Source organism: Strongylocentrotus purpuratus, unplaced genomic scaffold (assembly GCF_000002235.5).
Source record: "Strongylocentrotus purpuratus isolate Spur 01 unplaced genomic scaffold, Spur_5.0 spur5_scaffold_10, whole genome shotgun sequence".
In the NCBI taxonomy this organism is placed as follows: domain Eukaryota; kingdom Metazoa; phylum Echinodermata; class Echinoidea; order Camarodonta; family Strongylocentrotidae; genus Strongylocentrotus; species Strongylocentrotus purpuratus.
The window spans coordinates 6,070,559-6,094,905 of record NW_022145595.1 but is presented as its reverse complement, the minus strand read 5'-3'; the positions used below and the strand labels follow the sequence as shown (position 1 = coordinate 6,094,905).

The 24,347-nt window shown below is 36.6% G+C and overlaps 2 protein-coding genes across 2 annotated transcripts; one reads left to right on the top strand and one right to left on the bottom strand.

The window, feature by feature from the left end:
* Positions 1 to 431: 431 nt before the first annotated feature.
* Positions 432 to 13,911, top strand: LOC585371 (nuclear receptor coactivator 4). Its single transcript, XM_030979299.1, has 8 exons — positions 432 to 548; positions 1,865 to 2,064; positions 5,312 to 5,541; positions 6,557 to 6,710; positions 8,135 to 8,282; positions 9,652 to 9,868; positions 10,324 to 10,402; positions 10,817 to 13,911. The coding sequence occupies exons 2-8, from the start codon at positions 1,945 to 1,947 to the stop codon at positions 11,696 to 11,698; spliced, it is 1,830 nt and encodes a 609-aa protein (XP_030835159.1). The 5' UTR covers positions 432 to 548; positions 1,865 to 1,944; the 3' UTR covers positions 11,699 to 13,911.
* A 1,007-nt stretch (positions 13,912 to 14,918) lies between these two features.
* Positions 14,919 to 23,236, bottom strand: LOC585158 (thioredoxin domain-containing protein plp1). Its single transcript, XM_784995.5, has 7 exons — positions 23,172 to 23,236; positions 22,849 to 23,038; positions 20,779 to 20,903; positions 19,691 to 19,805; positions 18,834 to 18,967; positions 17,590 to 17,666; positions 14,919 to 16,744 (listed from the first exon to the last, which is right to left on the bottom strand). The coding sequence occupies exons 2-7, from the start codon at positions 22,936 to 22,938 to the stop codon at positions 16,650 to 16,652; spliced, it is 636 nt and encodes a 211-aa protein (XP_790088.1). The 5' UTR covers positions 22,939 to 23,038; positions 23,172 to 23,236; the 3' UTR covers positions 14,919 to 16,649.
* Between the last annotated feature and the right edge of the window lie 1,111 nt (positions 23,237 to 24,347).

Here is a 24,347-nt window from a genome sequence, read left to right as displayed (position 1 = left end):
AAGAACAATGGTGAAATCTTCCCATCTCCACCTTTGTACGTTTTGTCACAATTTTGATATAAAGTTGCAAAAATCACTGTATGTAGCACAGCCATTCTACAATGATGATGTCATAGCTGTTCCTTAATTGACCTAGATCTATATACAGCTACATGTATATGGATGCCGAGATTAGCCCCAGTCTCCCAATACCTCCTCCTCAGCAACGAAAAAGGAAAACCTGAGATAACAAATCAAATAGCGGCCGACTGAAAGATTGATTGAAGAAGGAAAACAGTATAGGAATCAGTATTTTCCATTTCTTTTTCCTATCATGCTTTTCAAGTGATGTTGTGTAATAATCGAAGAATGTATCTAACAATTTAAGCCCCCATCCACTGGCTGCTTGCTCTATTCAATGGTTCGCGCCGCGCCGTTCCATCGCCATCGCGATCGTATTATCACGAAAGGAAATTCACCTGCACTGCACTGCGCATGCGTCGACGTAACTGGTACCGGTACGGATGTGGGGCTGAAATACTGGACGTGCGTGGACTCGACTCGTAACTGTAAGTCAAAATGATTCATAATTAAATATTTCTCCCTTTTCCCGAAATATTTGTTTATATAGCTCGTTAAAGCATTTTTAATCTATCAGAATATCAAGGTTAACATAGAGTGTGTTGGTGTAAATCGAATGTGTAATGTGTTGAAACACCGACTTGATTCTTGTTCGCAGCTGCAGCTCGGAATTGACAAAGCCTGTGTAACAAAAATGTGAGGTCAAGTAAAAATAATGTCTGATTGAATAACCGAGTCAAATTGTACTAAACAGGATAGAAATTAAAATTCTGTTAGTTTCAAGAAATATCTGCATTATCTTCTTGTATCATTAACTTTGTTCCATGCTGATGATATGTTTATTGGACAGTCGTGAAATAGTGTTCAGAAATTATCCGGTGCATGCCATTTATTTAGTTTGGATGACCTTTGCGTTGGGCTTACGTGCTCGGGTGGAGTGTTGATATGGCGATATGTTGAGGGAGGTGTAACAACCTAGATTCCAGTTACCGGTGTTTTTAGTGCCTAAAATCAAATGGGCGTAGGTCTATACCTAGTGTTGCAGTGATTTCGATTTTATGTTGTAATTCAGGGGTGGAAAATTGAAACTATCTAACTGATGTTCAGGCACCTTGCTGCCCGAATGGGATAATATTTGGGGTGTGTGTCTGAATATTGTCATATCCCGACTGATTATAAAATAACATCTTAGATCTAGACTAGTCTAGATTCTTATTTAAATTTACATGGGGGTATTTATGCGACTGCTTGAAACTATCCCAATTCTAAAAAAAGAACGAGAGAGGAAAAAATAAACCCGTCGTTCACATGTTATTTCATCATATGCAATATACCTAGTAGTAATTGTACAGTGGGCATCTTGCCAAGCCCAAGGAATTTTGCAATTGCAGGATTTGTTATACTTTTATTTTCATAAAGTGCCATTGGGAATGCTCCATTATAACTGAATTTCTTGCGGTTTCATGTAGCTAAATGCCTAATAATAATAAAGGGGCTTCCAAATATCATATTGTTAAAGAATTACTATATCCATCCAATTGTCAAAACTTTGCATTACCTTTAATCCTAATGAAGGTACATGTAGTAGAGTTGTTTACCAGCTCCATGTTCTAACAATATTGTTCTACATTTATGCAATAAATACATAATTTTCAACAATTTTGCATTTTTCGTTCGGCCTGTGTCTTTTCTTTTTGTGCCATTACATTTCACTCGGCTACCTTATCGGTTCAGATTGATTACAAGGATAAGTCCTACCATTGTTTTTACCCTCTCCCTTCCTTTCTCTAACACACGTATTCAGGGAAGTTACCGTTGCATCCATCATCGGCCTGCGTTCCAGTTTGAGGGATTCTGCTGCAACCTTGGTCTCAGCATCACGGCATGGACTTCTCTCATCAGAAGACAGTTCTACACAACGTGGAGCTGAGGTTGGCCCGCATCCGTGCAGCCCTGTCGGAACTCACTGATATTCAGACGGAGCTGCAGAAAAATGCCACTGAGGTAATTACGAGATTAGTAAATTCTACAGTTTCATTTGTTTCTAATTATTGCTTGCATGTATTTCACTGAAATTTATATTTAATTATTTTTTCCAAATGGAGGCAAAGGGAAAAGGCCTGTAACATACAGTGTAATAATACTTATAATTATCACGTGGGCAATGTTGCTCTTCTTGTGTTGCTTTTTGTTGATATCTTAATGTTATCCACTGTATGAATTAATCAAAGAAACATTGGAATCAATGTATAAATCATCACAATCATGGAAGTCCACACAGAGTTGTGTTTCATTTTACATTTATGATTGTATGTCACTCTTGCAAAAAAGAATGAATATTTGAACTACATTTGAATTATTTAGAAGAAATCAAAACACAGCATATACACTGTACATGTACATGTTTGCAAAGATGCCAACTGTTCCCTTTTTTTCGTGCAAAATACGGCATTACTTTTTCCCCTAATAAAATATGTTTTTTCTATCGTATACTGGTAGTGTGTATTTATTGGGTACATTGTGCATTTTGTGTGTTTACGACTGTACGTGTGTTGTGTTGTGTTGTACATGTACATACATGTTGCATTGGAGAGTTTGCAATATACAATATGCAGTGCATGCAGTAATAAATTGCACAGGTACTGTATCAATACCATATATTGCGATTGTGTTGTACAATTGTTTACAAGTGTTTAACTAGCCAAGTAGACTCTAGCAAGTCCATCAACTAGTCAAGTTCTCTGCCGTCTTAAGCCTTCAATGGAAGGTGTAGAATGACTCAATACGATTAGTCTTTATATACAATACATGTACATTGTAATATTTTCCTTTCCAAAACAATAATACAACAAAACTTTGGCAGTACATGAATAAAATGTGATGATATGAAAAATACCCTTACACAAAGTGGAGGTCACAAACATACATGTAGCTTCGGCCAAAAAGAAAACAATGTTATTGAATGAAAATTGAAGCAAAATATAGGATGACAGAAAATAATAATACAGTCGAACCTGTCTATAAAGACCACCCAAGGGAGACAAGAAAAGTGGTCTTTAAAGGCAGGTGGTCTTTGTGTACAGGTTCCTTTTACATGTTTCACTGAGAAACCTTTTTTAAGGAAAACAAAAAATGTGGACTTTGTAGACAGGTGGTCTCTAAAGCAGGTTTGACTGTATGTAAAAGGCTGGGCATGTTGGCAAGCAGACCTTGTACAATGTAGTTTGCATATCAAAAGAATCATTGTGTTTTCCATAACACCCTGTGACAGTGGATGAAACACGTCATACATATATACTGTATACCGGTATTGTACACAGCAGCCACCACTGCTGCTCAGCTACATGTAGATGTATGTACATGTACATGTACTTCAACATAAAGCAAAACCCTGTATATCATTCATATGGTATACTTACCCATATAAATGTGCTTTCCACATTGAAATGAAACTGTTCTACTGGTACACTGTAGTTTGTACATTTAATTCTTCCTCTAGATCTTTATCTCCCCAGTAATAAAACTAGGTGTTTTTTTTTGTTATACAATGTGCACTACATAGAACAATCAAACGCTGTTCATAGATGAACTGTCATGCCATGAATGACAGAATCCTGTAGATTATCTGCTTATGTGAACAACATGGACTTCCTTTTAGGCTTTCCTAACAGGATATGTTGTGAAATAGCACCCTCTGCCAAAAAATACTGAATCGAAAGCAATATTTCACTTTTGACTTGGAGCCACATATTTAGTTGGACTGCATATTACACTAAAGAGTGCAGACTGTGCAGTGCACTTTTTAAAAATATTTGTAAAACATGGCACGTGTGAACTAGATTTTTAAACATTTTTCATACATGTATTTCAGGGTTAAGGATAAGGACAATACTTCCCAAAATACAATTCTTCAGGGATCCCAAAATTTGGAATGATATACACTGTACCAACAGGAATTGGAGTGAGCCAGCACTGAATAGTTTTAAAAGAACATTTACATGTAAATAGTATTTATTACAACAATACTCAATATTGCAATAACCTACTAATTTAATACCTTATCAGACAGATCAGTATATACATGTACAGGTATGTGTTTGTATGTGTGTATGGGAGAGAGTATACAGGTGTATGTGTGGAAGTAAATTGTTTTCCTTATTTTTTTTTCCTCTTTGTGTCAGCAGTCCCATGATATATTTTCTGAATCCCTACCCATTTAATCAACCTCTCCTGTTTCACCCCCTATGATGTCAGATACAAATTACCTGTAGGCTGTATGATTAATAAAGTTGAAACTAATCCAGTTTTGAGCCAAAATCATGAATAAACCATGAATTCCATCTAATATTTGACATTTTACCCCACATTTGGTATCCCTCATTGATTATTATCTCCTGTTATACTCCTACAGTGTACATGTTAGCACAAAATGCCTTATTAGGCATGATTGGTTGATTGTAACCAGATTATACCACAAACATCACGAGACCACATTATTTTATTATAAACATTCCATCCAGGAAATCCTTAATCCAGATAAAATGGGTATACATTAGCAACATGATGTAAATGAGATGCAGTAACTGAGAAGAGCTTCATTAGCACAGTGCCCTGCTGTTTTAGAGTACAGTGTTTACTGTTTGGCATATAGTCGCTGAAGTTTAGCCGTGAGAGTTTGTTTTCAGAAAGTTTTCAAAGGATTCTTATCTCATTCAAAGTTAGATTTCCTTTGGGTGTTTAACATGCCATGTCTTTGATTCTTTTTGTTATTCTGTTCGTCGGTTTATCCATTTTTCATTGTTTCCAGATTTTGTAAAAGATTCTCTGAGCCAAATTGCTCTTCATTTCTGTTTATAATTTTGTTGGCAAAGATAGGCTTGTTCAGTTTCATTTACTGTTATGGACTATCATTTTTGTGGTGGTGGTTATTTTACCTGGCTGCTAAGAAAGCATAAATATTTGTTAGTAAGCAACCAGACGGCCGACGGCTCACCTGGTAATGAGGATCAATGCCTTTCCAAAGGGCACTAGCGCATCGTCTTTGTTTCGAACCCGGGTCACCCGATTACGAGACCACTGCTCTGCCGACTGAGCTATCATACAATATTCAGAGCTTTTATGTCAATTATGTAAATTATTGATTGGGATTTAGATTCAATTTTCTTTTTTTTCTTCTCATTTGCCTTTTGTCCTTGTGAACCAGAGATTTCATTATATTTCCATTTTCTGAACACTTATTTCCTTTTCGCAGTCCAAGCACGACATCCAGGCCAACTTCAGTCGCCAGCTAGAGAGCCTACGCACCCGAGAGGTTTACCTGCTCAATCAGGTGGACACACTGCTTCAGGTCAAGCAAGAGCACCTTCATCTTCAGGCAGACAGCTTGAAGAAGGAACTCGGAGCTCTCCAGGCACTGCAGGAGCACGCTAGGTCAGCCAGGAAAACCGTTGACTTGCAAGACATCGAAGACATCATGAAGAGGTATTTTGTCACCTTATCATTTCACTCTTCCTCACATGCCTTTTCAAAGCCAGAGCTGCCAACCATTACGTTTTTTCCCTGAATCATTCTTTTTTTTCCTTCAAATTACGGTAGTGTGTTTCTTCTTCATAAAATACTTTTTTTTTTAATTAAAAAAAAAAAAAAAAATGTTATTGTTACAAACCGCATGTCAAACAACTGCCCTAAAATGTTGATTTGATCACAAATTCAATAGAAACGTAAGTTTAAAACATACTTGGAAGAGAAATATTCTCAAAAAGAATAAAACGCTGAATACCAAAATGAATGAAAAATACCTACCTTACTTGTATAGGTCCTAATATGGAAAAAAACAGCATGAGGAATGGACATTTCTGCATTGGAAATGTGTCGTGCGTGGTTGTAAGTTTCGTTTTGATGAATTCCTTTTTTTTGCTTGAAATTCCTTTTTTGGGTCGCACAAGGTTGGCAGCTCTGCTTGTCAAAGCCTTACGTTGACAACCATGTGGTTTAAACCCTCTGGTCCCTCACCCTGTATGGTTTCAAGCACCTGAGTGCCATTTGCTTATCCAAAGCCCTCGATAAACTTCAACCTTAAATTTTCCTCTTACTCTAAAACCATCCGTCCATCCGTCTTTTGCCAGTCTCTCCTGATAACATGTCCATCAAAGGTTGATCTTATTTAATATCAGATTCCATGTTTTCCCTAGTCATGTCCGTTATTTATTCATATGAGGGGGTTTTTGTTGTTATCAATAACACTCTTAACATGCTGTACCACCACATTTCCATCCCTCCATTTTTTTTTTTTTTTTAATATATATATCTAGCACCTATCGTCCACCCCTCAGTGGCATACATCAGCACCAACCAGATATATCATTGTAGAAATTGTTATTCAATGACTTTACAAAGTGAGCAACTTATCTTTCTCAGCGGTTAGCATTTTCTATGAAAGTGTTTTACAATATCTGTGATATTCAACTATTTTCTTTTTATTGAACCATGGTTGCAGATTCCAACAATTCCAACTTGAGCCCGAAGAAAGTGGATCCCTAGAGTTTGTGAGTGATCCCAAACGCCTCAAGCAGTCCATACTGTCCTATGGAAGCATCAACCCAAAGCGTTTCTGCCCTGCCAAGGAAGATGTACATGTCAAACCTGGACAGGTCTGTGCTATTTGTTTATTAGTTTTCATGTCCAATTGTACAAACACCTTTAACTCACCAGCTAAAAATGAACAACTTCACTAGCGTGAAGGTTATCATGAGTTTTCGTAATTAAATAAAAATGAGTTTGATAATCAATGTCGTGTCGACAAATATCGTGCGTTCCTAAAATGTATCAAAATCAAATCCTATATTGTCTGTTTGGAGCTGTAAGGGCATTAATTCCTGTACTTTAACTCAAGAGTTAATGCCCTTCTGGCTCTGAACAGACAATACCGTAATTAACGTTGTATAAACCGCTCTCGTGTATTGACCGCACCCCTCTTTTTCGCCCTTGCCGACTTTTTTTTTTGCCGACTTAAAAAACAGTAGAGGACCTAGGATAGAACCTTGTGGTACGCCGTGTAATAGAAGAAAAATTGGAGGAATTATTATTATAAACTACATATTGAAATCTATCGGAAAGATCACTTTCAAACCAAGATGACAGACAAATTTGAGTGTTGTTCTAGTTTCCAAGTGGTTAGTCAACACCACACAGATTACTGAGCTGGGAGACATTTTTTTTTTTTTTTTTTGGGTGTACCGTGTATAAACCGCACCCCCGACTTTGAATTTTTTCGGCGGCAAAAAGGTGCGGTTAATACACCGTTAATTACGGTATACCATTTTTAATCACCGTACCGTACCGTGAGAGGTACATTGTAGGGGGAAAGATGAAAATGTAGTCATTCAGGTTTTGAGAATACATTAACTGATGAATGTGAAGGAAATTTTCATTGAAATTTGGTTTATAAGGGACTTTTAGATTCTGCACGACGAGAACATAGACTGGCATTGCCTTAAAAGGGCAGTCCACGTTCTCGTCGTGCAGAATCTAAAAGTCCCCATTACCCGGCTTTAGCCGAGCTACCATGATAAGGCTCTCAAGCATTCAAGGAACCCATTTACCTCATATATAAATGTATAAATCCTCCTCTCCTTCACCTATACTTCATCCTTAGATCATGACCCCATTTGAGGAGTTCACTGAGGGTAAGGTTTGGCTGACACCAAAGGCTAGCTGTGGGACTAAAGATGATCCCATTTACCTCATATATAAATTTATAAATCCTCCTCTCCTTCACCTATACTTCATCCTTAGATCATGACCCCATTTGAGGAGTTCACTGAGGGTAAGGTTTGGCTGACACCAAAGGCTAGCTGTGGGACTAAAGATGATCCCATTTACCTCATATATAAATTTATAAATCCTCCTCTCCTTCACCTATACTTCATCCTTAGATCATGACCCCATTTGAGGAGTTCACTGAGGGTAAGGTTTGGCTGACACCAAAGGCTAGCTGTGGGACTAAATATGATCCCATTTACCTCATATATAAATGTATAAATCCACCTCTCATATACCTGTATTTCATCCATAGATTATGACCACCTTTGAGGAGTTCACTGAGGGTAAGGTTTGGCTGACACCAAAGGCTAGCTGTGGGACTAAAGATGATACTCCACGCACAGTCTTTCCCATCTTCCAGGAGAAGCTGGATGCAGCAGGCTGGCTGTCCAAAGAACAAGGTACAAAACCGTGTCTTATACAAACAGGATAAAAGTGATAAAGGGCATACAGAGATGCCAACTGTTCCGTTTTTGCCGTATTTGTTCCGCTTTTTGCTATGAATACGGCAGTACATTTTTTGTATGTTTTGTTACATTTTTTTAATTTTTTTTTTTTTAGTGATGTTTTTCCTAATTTCTGATCATGGGCTTTGTGTCGTAAGTGTATTATGCACCTACATCTTCAAACGATGCATGCAGGATGGTGATACGGGCCCCAAACTGCGCACATTGCGAACAACCCACGTGTAATGTATGCACGTCGCGCTCCGATCCGGGTACGTATACGTGGTACTGCTGGGTTTTTTAAGCTGCTCGATTGGGCGATATGTTAAGTTGAGAGATTTTTTCAAAAATACTGTTTTTTTGTCCAAAAATACTGTGTTTTGCTCTTAAGAATACTTATTTTTGTTGAAGAAGGTTGGCATCTCTGGGCATAGCATGGAGAGAGAGATCATCATGTCGCATTTTGCGAGGGCGGTCAAAGGGATTGGGTAACTGTCTCAGATTCTGAAACAAAATCCTGTATTTAGCTCTTGCTGCAATGATAATTATAAACCTTAAGGTCAGTCAGGAACCCCATGACTTTTACAAGACTGTCTGATTATCAAGATATTTATGATTGGTAATCGAAATCGAAGTCCTCAGAGAGGACTTTAAGCCGTTGGTCCCCTGCTTGCTTTAATACCTACAAGCATACAGCATACACATGCTTTATTAGCAGTTGAGTAAAACAATCAAACCAAATAGAGTAGTCCATGAGTTAAAGGGATAGTTGAGTTGAGTTGCAGAGGGCGCTACACAAAATATTTGTTTTTGTGAGATAATAATGAAAAACTGAGTATCAAATTTGAAAGAACATACAATTTAAAATTACAAAATGATCTTTGTTTGTTCAAAGACGGCTGAAATATCCATAAACATGATGATTCCTAATATTTGTGGTGCCCCATAAATATTCAATAATTTGAAGCAGCCGCCGAAAATAGCGCCTGATACATATATTCCAGCCAATGCCGATGTTGGCTTTACGTGTTGGTTATAATACGCTCAACCAACAGGCCCATGTATTGTTATTATTAATAAATCAATTAATCAACAGTCACCATTTTTTTTGAAAGTGGAGGTAAATTTATCTGATCGTTTTGGCTGAATTTCACACATTTTTGGGTCTAAAATTACCTTCATAGCAATTTTAGGTTCTAAAAGGGCACTAGAAATGTCATAAATAGGAATAAGAGTAATACCCATGCACTTTCAAGGCAAATGCTGTCTAAAACAAGAACTTAACTATCCCTTTAATGTTGATATGCTGTGCTTTCTCCTGAAGACCTTCCAGCCATGGAGACGTGCCAGAGTGAAAAGAGCGATGATGATGACCAAGACTCCTTCATCATGGTTCCTCAAGAATCTGACCAGAGCCCACGTGCCATCTTGTCCCACTTTGCCAGTATCATCAACTCACCGGACGTCCAGTGGATCCGCAGCACCTCCAAGACCGACAGCGTTGGAGTGAGCCGCCACCAGCAGACCAAGCCTGCCTTCTAGTAAGTACAGTCAAACCTGCTTTAGTGACCACCTGTCTACAAAGACCACTTGTCTACAACAAGCACATGTTTTGCTAAGAAAGTGTTTAGGACTTTAATGAAATGATGAATGATGTCTGTGACATTGCTTTTTGGAGTAAACTTATTACAGTCAAACCTGCTTTTAATAGTGATCACCTGTCTACAGCAAGCACATGTATTGTTCCCTTGAAAATGGTTTCTCATTGAAACATGTACTTAAGGTACCTGTCTACAAAGACCACTTTTTGTGTTTCCCTTGGGTGGTCGCTGTAGAAAGGTTTCACTGTACAAGATTTTTTAAATATCTTTAACTTATTTACATGATCTGAAGAATATTTGATCGTGTATGGGATTGAACAAGTTCTACAAAGTTGCAGGGGGATGTGTTTACCTAATTACTATATATATTATCACTTTCTTTCTTACCCATGCAGCAGCCCATCAGGAACCAAGGGTTGGTTGAAGAAGGATCAAGCCCAAACTACCTGCCATCCTAGTCAGGTACCAGCCAAGGTAAACTGACTCCCTTTGCTTCAAATCATACATCAGCTCCTGTTATTATTTGTTTGATAGTTTAATCTTCACAGCTTGCGTATTATAACTATGTCATTTGTTTGGGGCCAGACGGACTTTGATTCATATACTTTGACACGCAGTTAATGCCCTTCTGACACCAAACAGATGATATTATCCTTTTTTTTCTTCAATCCATGATTTTATTAGAAACCATATTAAGAATATAAAAACACAGTTGAGTCAAGAAAGGATTAAGTGTTGAAGAAAAAATGTGTTGTACTTTTGAATAGAGATCTTTTATCAAATCTGCTGAGTGGTGGTTCTAGTTTTAAGAATTGGTGAGTTTTAACCATGACATGAATTAACAAAGTATTTTGTATTTCCTGCTTCTGTTGTTTCTTAATTGTACAGCCCATTGAAATAGAGGATCTGGCAGAGATGTCTTGTGTTCAAGAAACACCATCTGGAGCTCCAGGTCCCTGTGGCCCCAAGACAAGCCCTAGACCACGTACCCAGCGCAACCAGAAGAACACATGCTGTTCCTCCAAACAGACCCCAGCCAAGACCACTGATGTCAACATTGATGAGGTGTGCAAGGGAAATGAAAAGTGCAAGACCTTTGACGAGTGTCTCTGCGATGACAACTGTGCAGACACCGCTAGGGGTGGCTTCAAGGGCGTGCCAGAGTCTTCCAAGAACCAATGGCTCGCCAAGAAGCCAGCCGGAGAGGAGAACATAGCCGTGGAGTCGAAGGATGTCCAACAAACCAGACCAGAAGAAGAGTTACCCAAAGAAGACTTTGTCAAAGAATGGCTCGCCTCAAAGACCACTCCTCAACAAGACTACGAGTCAGTGATGCTCGCAGCCTTCCTGAAATGGCAGCTAGAGGAGAAACCAGCTTGGTTGAAGAAGGATTCTGCCCAACAGAAGTCAGACCAAACCTCTGTCAGCCAGTGGCTCTTCAAGAAAGCAGAAGGTCAAGCTGAGCCGATGGTTGTCGACAACAAGAATAGCTCTGAGGATGCGCCCATGAAGTCTGAGTGGTTGCTCCCAAGGTTATCTGGTTTCGCCACTACTGCTTTCAAGGTACCCACACACGATTCCACTTCCTGGCTCTTCAAGGGAAAGGATGATAGTGTGCCTCAAGAATCCAAGATGGAGACCAAGGAAGATGACCTGCAGGAGAAGTGGCTCATTAAACAAACCTCCGGAGGATCTGCTCTTCCACCCAAAGCAGGTGGATTCCCTTTCTTCAATATCCCCACAGGTATCAACCAGTGGCTGAAGCAGTAGAACAAGAAAGAAATTTTATCCGAGTACTGGGGTAGATGCATCAGCTATGTCCCGTACATAAATTCATTATACCCTTATCCATTTTGAACAGCTATTTTCAATGTAATAGTCCATGGCATTGAAATTGTCCATGTATGACAACCCCTCCACCACCCTTGTTATTTCATAGATAAACATATGTGATATTGTTAGAAAAGGGCAAAAATAAGATTGAATTTGAGTGCTTATTGGCCTAATGTTATAGCTATATTGTTTGCTTGCATAGAACGCTGCATCCATATTGCACTATGGGACCATCGTTCCTTATAATCCTCTTAGTTGTAATGTCACCCACTGTATAATTGTCCTGTTTACTACCCTGTATCACTTTGTAGTTTTCATTGTATTGGGCTTAACTGCACTGAAAAGATATGGGAGAACACCACATACTACTGGAAAATCTGAAACATTTGGGACATTTTAACTTTTGCAAATTGTTACGGACCGCCATTTCAACAGCAAACAAAATCTGCAGAACTGACCCTCTTGTGAAGTTCATGAGCGTTTCATACTCACTTGGCGTCCTGGAAGAAGGCTGTTACTGCCATTGAATGACAATACATCTTACAGCCTTCTTGCGTGGAGTTGGTATGACATGATCTCAGCTTTAGTTATTATGACCACTGGGGAAAGCAAGTAAACAACCAAGGGGACTTATAGCCTGACGTCCTATCCAAGGGACCTTGTCATCAAAGATTGATGCCTTGCCAGGTTTTTCAGTCTGGTTTTGAGCACAGGGCTTCACATTTACAAGACCACTGTTCTACCACTTAGCTATCATGCCATTTTTCATTACATTTATGCTGCATGCTTACTCGGTTTGTAAAGATTTGTAACAGCCATGTCAATGCTATTAGTGGTTATTTACATGAATAGTTATTCTCGAAGTGACACCTGCGTTACCTATCACTGAAATACTCTTCATTGAAAATTTACCTTATTTTTAAATTGAAGAAGAAGAAAGAGGATGGAAATCACAATCTGTCAGTTTTATAAGTGATTTATAGAATTCAAAACACATGATGTATGCTGTCAAGAAGTGACTTTTTATTGTGATTTGTAGAATTATAGTTTTTTGAGGCCGCAGTAAATTTTCAGATTTCTGTCTGATCATTTTATTGCCGTGTTCATTTTTTAAAGTTAATTTATCGATATAACCTTTTAACAAAGTAACATAACAACGTTTACTTTGTATCGAAACTATCGATGCTAAAAATAAGATACTAATAGATTTGACAAATTTTATATTGAGGAGAAATGTTAATGATGTATTTAACTACAATAATGAATTCTAATCTATTCTGATTTCCGTAGAATAGTTAAAATGAATTAATATGTTGGCAGTTTGTGTTAATTGTGATTGTGTGTCATCTCATATTTGAGCTATGAAATGAAATGGTGTAAGACCCATGTGTGATCAATGTTTTTGTTGGTGTTTATTTAAAGCCAGAATATTTTTATCTTCTGATCAAAGCATATTGCAGGTACTGGTACTTCATGTGCCCTCAGAATAAAAAAAAATTAAAAAAAGATATGTATATCATAAATATTTTTAGTGTCACAATTATGACAAGATGCTGTGCATTTGTCATAAACATCTAGATATTTTAATTGATTTGGTAAGAATTGTCAAATATTAGATTCATTTTCCATTGCTATTGTATCCTAGGTCCATGGTTTTTCATTAAGTTTATCACAACACGGAAAATAGTCAGTAATCCTTCATATATCACCATTCCTATGTTATTGCATCATCATCTTCGTAATAACCCAGCAAAAATATCTATTTTGCCGAAGAAGTCAAGCTAGATACAATTACACCTTATTGGGCTTTGCTTTTTTGTCATTAATTTCAAGCTTTATCTTATTAAAGTGCTCTTTATCTTTATATTTTCAATTTTTGTTTGGTATGAAGTGATTTCATTGGTCATAACAACATTTTTTTTAACAAACGTTTATTTCTTTTTCAGTAATATATTTGGAACACTTTACCTTTATTGATAGAGAGCTTCTTTGGTTCTGTAACCTCGAAAGAATGCAATAATATATATTATTTTAAAAAATAGACCATAGTCATATGTAGCTTAAACTCTAGTATAAATGTTATCATTGAGCTGCAAAACTTTAAAAAACAAAATTGAAGTGCGAATAAAGGTGTTTCATTTCATACCAAATTTGCAGTGTGATTCCTACTTTGTTAGAGTGATGAGTTGATAAATGAATCAATTGACTTTAAAGCTGATGTACAGTTTTGGTAAGCCCCCCAAAAAATTTCCATCAAAGTTCTTTGATTTTAAATCATAAATAGGAAGATACATTGTACTAGCAATACAAGGCTGTTGTGGATTTTTGTGTGAAAAAGTGAAATATCAGGGGTGATAACGAACACTAAAAAAAAATTGTTTTTTTGTTTTCTCCTCATCCATGCCCCCCTTGAGTAAAAAAAAAAAGGAAGAGGATTCGCGGGGAAAAAATGGCATGTAACAACATTCTTCCCTTTCGAGTAAGAAAATTGGGATAAAATAGGGAAGAAAAAAAAATCTGGTAAAAAAAATTGGGGAAAAATTGGGAAACCGATTTAAATCAAGTTTTTATCAGGCCTGAATATTAATAAAAATGAGAGAAAAAATTGAGATTCCAACCTGGAAAGTAAATTCTTACAACAGCAACCTGCACTACACATGTGTACGGTGGAAACTCGTTATAACGAGGTCCTTGGGACCATGGATATTACCTTGTTATATCAGAGCTTTTTATAACGAGGTTCCACTGTATAAACTACGATCTCCAAGCGAAGTGCTGAAATTGATGAGCTCGGATCTATAGGGTGTAAGGGTCCAATGTAGGGGAGTATAAAAGCCACTATCTAGCATTCCTTGCAGATATCTACACCACAGTTCACAGTATGTCATGGACTGAATACCAAACAATCTCAAACATGTATCTTTTTATATAAGAACAATACGAGACTATATTTAACAGGTTTCTTTCCAATTTCCTTTTTGCTACCAAAACTGTACATGTGAGCTTTAAGACAAGAGTGAAAGAAAGGAATGGGACTGAGAGAGGAGATGAAAGGATTATTAAATCATTAAAATCGAGAAAAGGACAAATTAATTCATAGATACAGAAGCCCAACTGTAAGTTGGTATAAATTTGTTGAAGCAAAAATGAACAAATATTCCTTGTTTAATTGATAACAAGATTTTAGATATCTTGCCAATTTTATTAAATCAATCCACACAAATATACATGTACATTAAAAAAACACATATTCAGTACATCACAAAAGAAATGTAAAAAAAAGAAATCAGAAATTAAGTGTTTGTGCATATTAAGTTCATTAGCGCTCACGTCTGTCAATCTTGACACTAGTGGCATATAGCATTAGTGATCTTATATTCTAAACATTCATAAATCTCTTATTTTGGTTTCTTATGATGGTTTATTTCAAACTTTGGCCATTCTGTTTCTCTTATTTTCGTTGTACATGTGAAGCTATCTATAAACAACCTTGCCCGCCATACATCTGTTCAGCCAGTAATGCCAACAAAAAGAAGAGTGTAAGTTCTCAAGCCCCAGAGGAGCAAGATCACTGAGCAAAACGAAACAGCCTGAAAATTTTACTTGATAAAGGTGACAGAGATCCAATTCGCGCTATCCCCAATATGCCCAAAATGTCTGGATGTAGCCTCTTGGAGGTAATTTCAAGCCACTTCCAAATGTGTAAATATGCAAACAAATTCTTACAAACTATATGAAATAAATACAACAACAAATAAACACACACTTTCAATTGAGGAAAGTATTTACACTGTATGTTCGAATATACTTAAAGAATGTACTGGTTTCACTCACATCTGTGACAAAATATACAAAATGAGTGTAAAAACTGAAATAGAAAGTGAAAGATACTGTGATGGAAAGTAAATAGGAAGTTTAAATTCTTGAAATTGATTGGTTTTCATTCACCACATTTGGTAATGCATAGTTTTTCAACAAAGTACTTGAAGGAGGCCAAGATTGTGTTGATAAATATTTTTTAGTTTCTTGGCTCTTAGTGAGCAAATACTTCACACTTCATAAATATGTGACACACTGATTACCACCAAAAACAAGCAACCTCAAGGTCAAAGTTTAATTTGTTATTTTGGTCGTATCAAAAGAATAGACTTTGAACCAAGCAGGAAATGATTGTATTGCATGTGAAAATAAAGCAGGCATCCACAGCCCACATGCACACATACTGCACCAAACCATGCATGCATAAAACAAAAAGTCTAAAGAAATAACTGTCCTATCATCAAAAGTGACTTTTTTGTATAAACCATTGGAGACTGGTTATACTTATACGGCATCACATACCATGAAAACTCTCCAATTTCTCCATTATTTGTGTTCAAAACTTTATAACATTCTTATTTTTTGTATGATTCCCCTCAAACTGTCACTACTCTGTTTCTCTGATCCTCTGTTCCCACTAGGCCTATCGTCATCAGCTCGAGATTGCCAAATAGCCCACTATTTCTAATTTGGGAAATAATCCTGAAGTTACAAAATCGCGTCTTCATCAGCTCGAGATTCGACCTTGAAACTTGAAACTCGACCTTGAGAAATTAGCTCAAGATATTTTGCTCAACGTTCGCGAATAGTGCGAGTCTTTCGGGGTGGTGAAGACGCACCAGACAAATAGCAGGATATTTTGCAAATTAGCCCAAGATATTTTGGGATGATTATCTCGACAAAATACCCTGCTAATTGCAACTTCGAGCTGATGAAGACGCAAATTAACTGGATAATTTGCGATCGGGATAATTGAAACAGCGGGATATTTGGCAATCTCGAGCTGATGAACACAGGCCTACACAGGCCAACTATTTGTGAAGGGTTACTTCTTTGTTGGAAGGCTTCGTCAATAGTCTTCATCACTGCTGTCATCTCTTCTCCTGTCGAACCCAAAGATGGTTTTATTAGCGGATCCAGCGGCGTTCAGAGGCTTGATGATTTCTAGAACGAGAAAATGTTGCCATAAACCATCATCATCATCATTATTACTTGTATCAGTATTATAACTACGGTAGTATCATTATCATTATCACTACTACTACTAATATTATTATTATCATTGTTATTATTACTATCATTATCATTACTACTATTATTATTATTACTACTACTATCATTACTACTACTATCATTATCATCATAGTTTTTATTACATGTATTAGCATAATTATCATTATCCTTACTATTACTAATATTATTATTACTACTACTATTATCATCATAAAAGTGATTAAATGTAATTATTGTGACCCGAATCAGACATCTGAGCAGTGGTTTTACAAAATCATATTACACTTGTTGTAATCCTAAAAGAGCTACCATAGTCAGTAAATATGACACCATATTACCATCTCATGAAAAAGCCTACGGATGTTACTTCTTAAAAAAGCAGGAAATATAGTCTCATATTCACCGCGCCGTATTGTGTCATTTTCATTGCGCATCTATTTTGCGTACAAGAATCTGTGCGCACTCTATTGTGACGTAATAATCACACCAAATTAGGTACACTGTTGGCAGTGTATCAAAATTTTGTCAAGCAGCTGGATGCTCAGTGCTGGTTTGACAAAAAAAAATTCAGTTCTATGAGATTGTCATGTATGTATTTGCTCTAGATGTCTGATTTGGATAATAATGACAATATTGACTGGCTTAACTTTCGGGAGATACCACATATATTGCCCTCACAAGACCCATATTGCCCTCGTCTTTGACTCAGGGCTACTACTACTACTACTCCTACTTTCAGGGAGGGAGGTTAATCATCCTGATATGTTGTTTCTTACCTGATTTTGCTATCCTATTTTCAAGGGTATCTGTTGTGAAGTTATCAGTGTTTCCCAGCTCATCAAAACCCACAACCCTGCAGAAAACAGAAGAGAATCAAGATGAAGTAGTAAAAAATAAATAATAAGACTGCAAGGCTATGACAGATGGTAGTATGTTGGGAAATAACTATTCCTCCACTTCACATTAAAGTGACTCAGTAACATTGCCTCAGATTCTGAAACAAAATCCTGGATTTAGCTCATGCTGCAATGAAAATTATAAACCTTTAGGTCAGTCAGGAATCTCACGACTTTTACAAGACTCCCTGACTTGTATATAATGAGAATGATTATTAAAGAGAATGAGTACAAGAAGATAGACCAAGAAGATAGACCTAGAAGCTCGACTGCTGTTTCAGCATTCATTCTTCCAGTACAGGTAAAGGTAAAGATATTTATGATTGGAAATCGAAACCAAATTTTGTGTTTGCCTAACGGTTTTCATAACACTACAGTCTATTGGGGAAAATGAGTATGGTAAAACCGGTCACTCAAAGATTTTACTTTTTTGAGGCACTTTTGAAGCGCGATTGTTTTTTTTAGGGCTTAAATATTACCCCATATGATATCACAGACACCGATAACGTGTAGGGCCGTGCATCTCAGATTTAACATTGTTAAACGATGCCTTTAATGCAAAGTATGACAGTATTTATGATTACATGTATATAAAGACAGGAATAGCTGCTATAGATAACTAATAAGAATGCATTAAACATGCAGAGGGGTACAGTGATAATAATAACAATAATTAGAGGAGGAGAAGAGGAGTAATTAGAGGAGGAGAAGAGAAAGAAAGTGGAGGAAGGGAGAGAAGGAAGGGAGAGGAGAGGGAAAGGAGAAGGAAAGGAGGAGGATGAGGAGGAGGAGAGAAGAGACAGAGGAATGGGAGGAGGAGGGGAGAGGAGGAGGAAGGGAAGAAGAAAGGGAGAGGAGAAGAAAGGGAGAGGAGAAGAAAGGGAGAGGAGAAGAAAAGGAGAGGAGAAGGAAAGGAGGAGGAAAGAAGAGGGAGAGAAAGGGGAGGAGGAGGGGGAAAGGAGGAAGAGATAAGGAGGAGGGGAGAGGAAAAGGAAAGGAGGAGAGAAGAGGAGGAGGAGGAGGAGAGAAGAGGGAGGAGGAAGAGGAAGAGGAGAATGGGGGGGGGGAGTACTGTACATATCCTATATTAATATAACAGTATAGAAGAATGAATGATCAATTACCTATCTGCAACAACTCCATCAATAAACAGGAGTACAGCTGGTAAGACCTGAATTTGGAGTCTCGTGACGAAGAAAGGAACTATGTCCACACACACCTTGCTGAACTTGACGTCTCGATATTGCTCTGCTAGTATCTGATAAAAAATTACCCCAAAAAATAATTAGATACAAAGATACTAGCTTCATGTAAAACATGCATAAATACATCCCGTACGATGCTCAAGGCAGATACAAAATAGTCCATCAACATTACATTCAGCTTTCTGATTCCACTTGTGTAAAGTAAAGGATAAGGAACCTGATGCTCATGTTTTTATCCACTTTTCAAAAATGTGCATAACATACACTATCAGGATAAACTAAAACTATGACATTTATGGCCCTTTTAAATTATCTTGTCCTTCTCTGTGCCGTGCTTGGGCCTAGGATAGCTACTTGCATTGCTATGGATAATTTCACAGATATGTCAGAGGAAAAAATTTACAAGTAAACCAGGAATGAAATCCCAATTCTCAGAAAGGGTAAACTTTATGCTTTCCAGACAGTGGATATGATAGAAGGTATCCATTCTTTAATTTAGCTCATCACATGTAGCGGAGATTAAAAGACACACTCTGAATAGAAAAGGTATCATAAAAATCTATTTTTGTTTGTATCGAGGTAGAACTAAAATATTAGGATTTTATTTTTTAAATAGTATACATATCTTTCTTAGATTATGCTTTAAATGAACCATATGAACAATGATGATGGTCTTTTGTGACACGGGTGTAAATTTATGCACGAGTAATATTTCAAAAAGAAGTTTGCAATACACCTAAACTGTCGGATGATTAAATGCCAAACTGTGATCTTACTTTTAAATGTTTATCCATAATGCAACATCTTCTGAAGTCTGTTTTGTAGAAGTGAACGATGACTTTAGGAATAGTGGTCGTCATCTTCAGTAAATCTTCTTCCTTTTCTATCTCACTGTGTGTCACAGTATGAGAGAGAAGGGAGAGAGAAAGAGAGAAGGGAGAGAATAAGTGTGAGAGAGATGTCAAACTTAAACAGATATGAAAACATTATAAGACCGGGAATTACTGTTGACAAATCTGCAAAAACTGATGAACTTCTTTAACTTGTTGATACTCGTTGGAACATTTTATGAAACATCTGTGTTTGAAAATTTGAAAAAAATGACAACCAGATTTTATCCATGTCAGAAGAGCAAAAAATGTGGAAATTGCGAGGATGGAACCTCATTTTTGAAAATATTTTGTTGGAAATAATTGTTAATATGGTCAGTATTAAATTTGATGCACCACTCAAAATTGAAAATGGTTTAATGATGGATGCATGCGTGGAACCCCAGTTTTGAAGGATGCGTGTGCGGAACCCCATTTAAAAAAATGTTTTTTTTGGAAATCTTTGTTTATGTGGTCAGTGAATTTGATGCACCACTCCTAATTGAAAATGGTTTAATGATGGATGCGTGTGCGGAACCCCATTTTTGAAATATTTAGTTGGAAATCTTTGTTTATGTGGTCTGTAAATTCAATGCAACAATCCAAATGGAAAATGGTTTGATGGATGCGTGTGAAGCTGGATGCATGTGCTGCTGGCTACTCGCATTGTAAATTCCTTCTTCTTATCTTTTCTCTTTTCTTATCTTCCTGTAACTGTCTTTACCTTATGTTATCTTTATCTTTCCTCCGTCTTCTGTTGTTGTGAATGTATTTACTATGTTTTTTATAAAAAATTAGTTTGTATCTTGTCTATGCTAAGTATTTATTTGGGATCCTTCTCATCAAGCCAATTTTGGTTTTCATGATTCCCACATCCTTTTATCTTATGTTGATAATGAACAAAAATGTATATACTTTTTATGTTTTTTAAAAGAGAGTGAAATAAATAAATGAAATAAATAAATGAAATGAAATGAAAATGTCTGTGTACTTACGTATAAAGACCAAGCCCCTTGTCTTCCATTGCCCTGGCAGCTGCAGCTTCTCTCTTCATCTGACCTATCCTGGCTTCTCGGATATTTGCTGGAATGTCCTCATTCTCAAGCTCATCAAAGAGTTCCTGTCATTGACATCATAGTGAAAATAACTAATAAGATATCTTGACCTTGACCTACCTTGACCTAAGCCTTCTACACCATCTGGGAGATGTGTGATGGCTTCTGCTTCATGACCTCAAGCCAGATTTTCCTATCTTATGACGTTCTGGTTGCTTCTGTGTAAGATATCTACAGGCGAGGAACTGCCCCTTGGAAATTTCAATTACCCATCAATTTAACTACTAATGTGTATAGCTCCAAATGATACATGTTTGAGTGAAATGGTCGAATCTAAATACATTTATTTGTAGATTATTTTGTTTGTTTTTGTTTTTTTCTGTCTACCAAGTTTTAAAAAAAAAATAGAAGTACTTCTCAAGCAATCCACAGAATCTGATGATTATGCAATAATAATAATAATAATAATAATATTGGATTCTTATATAGCGCACGTATCGACCTTGCAAGGTCCTCAAGGCGCTCAAACATTACCCGGCTATGCTAGGCTGCCGATTTCGACGCTCACAGCATTTCAAGGAATTCCTAGACTAAAATGGAGATCTTTTTTTAGATAACGGATCACTACCATGAGGCCTAAAATAAAAACTTGTTGCATTGCCCTTTGGGTGCCAAAACATGGGTCGGTCGGTCGGAAAATTTTTTTTTTTTTTACTCTTTTTTTCTTTCGCCCTCTTTGGGCCAATATTTTTCAGATTTGAACGTTTTTGTTGTTTTACCCCTTTTTTCCCCGCCCTCTTTTGGTTGATATTTCTCAGTTTTGAATGCTTTAATACATGTTTCAGCGTCATCATTCCATTGATATCTTGTTCACCTCATAATTATCCATGGTTTGCACGAGTGAGAATTTTGGAATAATTTGATATTATGCATTTATATCCCATTTAAACAAACAAAATACATATTTTTGTATTCATTAATTTTAAAAAAATCTAAAAAAACGGTCTAAAAAAAAAAACTTTTTTAAAATGCCGACCGGAGATTTTCAGAATGTTGGGTCGGTCGCAAAGGGCAATGCAACAAGTTTTTATTTAAGGCCTGATCAAGGGGTCTTACTTTTGTTGTTGATAAAAAATCTTTAAAAAAAGCATATATTTTACAACTAAAGTTACCACCACTACATGCAATTTATAAAAATACAGTTCAGCAAACATGGGTAAAATTAGTAGATGCATATCTTTGTTTGAAATAATTAATCTTTTGAACTGTGTATTAGCTGATATATCCTACAAATTTCAATTAAATGGTCTGATGATAGAACTCAATCATCAACATATTTCAAATGGTCGCTCGTTTTCATAAACTAATGTATCAGCATCTTTGAATGGAAAATATTCTCTAACAAAAGTTACATATTTAATGTTTTTGCACTGTACAGTATTAAACGTTTAGCCACTGTATTTTAGTGCTTGTCTATGGTCTGTGGAAGAGAGAGAAAATCATTTAATTTCGGACTTTTGTTTATGACTTTTGTTTCTAGTCTAAATAGACAAACTAAAGACAAAATTATTTGATAAAATATCATCCACTTTAAATAGATACTACTTTATGATCAAAAAGCTTTGTCCCAGCAGCAATCTTGAGAAAAAAATAACACAAAATCCAAAAATAACAAATAGTAAGGGCCTCCCTCAGCCTCACTGATTTAAAAAAAAAGTCAGGACAAGAAACACATTGTTTTCTTTTACTTGGCCTTATTCTTATCGCTTCTTATCACTTCCTATTGAATCTGGTGATGGTCTGATTATGTCAAAATTGGATAAAAAGAGGCTGATGAACGTTACAAAAAAGGAAAAATTTGGGGTCTGCAATTGAAGTCTTGTTTCATTGTTTCAATAACATTTCAAATATCAAGAGCTGAGACTTAGGCTTAGCAAAAGTCAGACTGTAAATCTAGGAGATCTAATGAAAGTAACCCCTACGAATGATTAACTTATTCCAGATACTAACGTCTTCATCAACAAATCCATCATCACAATCCTTTTCCGTATCTCTTCCAACATATCCCGATCCACTTGCTTCACCGGCGTCTGTATCCATGGTTTCCGAATTATTTTCCTTAGCCAACAGGGATTTCAGTATCTGGGACCACACGAGAAATATAGTCACAGCGCTCCTCCCTCAGTCTTGAGCTTTTATCCTGAAAAGAAAAGTGAAATTCATATTCACGTACGACATCTTTGTATTGTCGATATATGCGTTATGTTTTAACTTAGAACCAACAGGTAAAATATCTAAATACAATTAATGAAATATCACTTTCAAAAACTCACAGTTAGAATACAATCAGCGCGGCTCTCCAAACTGAAGTTACGGCTCAAAAATTATTGAGAGCTGCCTGAAAGTCAAATTTGAAATTTCGGACAATAAAGGGACACACTATTTAGACATATTACCATGCACGCCTTCTTCTCCTCCGTTGTAATTCTTCCCTAATTTCTCCTAATTCCCATTCTTTTACTTCTTCTTCTGCTCCTTTTCCTTCTCCTTCTTCTTTTAGTTCTTCTTTTTATTCTTCTTCTTCTGCAACTCAGTAATTATAAACTTTAATATTGGCAATTCAGGGGTGTCGATTTGTATCCGTGGTTGGGGGTGGGGGTGGTCGATAGGTGCCAAAATATTTTCGGCAATGGATCAAAGCAACCAAGAGGTAGAAGCGTGTGGCAGGTTGCACCCCTTCCCTTCCAAGTTATGAACTTTTTCAAGTCACCCTCAATAAAGATTACATTTCAGAGAATATGGGACCCATAGCAAAAATGATGATCATCTTGCGATTAATAACCATTAACTACTCTCATTATTAATTTTTCTCTTCATTTATTTTTTTGATGGTGAATTATTGGGGGGATGATTGTACAGGCCATCCCCCCACCTTAAATATTGGGGGGATATATCCCCCATCCCCCCCCCCCCCCCCCCCCGGGATCGACACCCATGATTGGCATAATACGTACCGTCACTTTTTCTTTACCTTTTTCAATATTGCTATGAATTATTACACCTCAAAAAATATATAATTTTCTACAGTACTATTTACAAACTTTTGCATACTTTCATTGAAAAAGTATATGGATTAACAAAATGAATTAAAAAGAAACTTAAGGGTTTAGAGATGTATTTGAAGGTTTGGAGAGTACATTTCTTGCTGTAATATAGGCTTTTCGTACAAGTGTAATCATAATTTATATTTATTTATTTATTTATTTATTTAAACGGACCCTTTCTTATAGGAGGGTATTATAATTATGTAGCAATTCGAAGAAGTGGTGACCACTCTGTAAGTTGCATTGCAACTACCTGTAAATGTACATGTTCATCGCTTTAATCTTAAAATCAATGGGCCTATACTTTTTAGCCACATATTTTGTAAGAGAAGCGGGCAAAAGTATTCACGGTAGGCCTATTCAGATGTTTAAAAAATATGAATTAAAATCAGAAGTGAAAAGGGA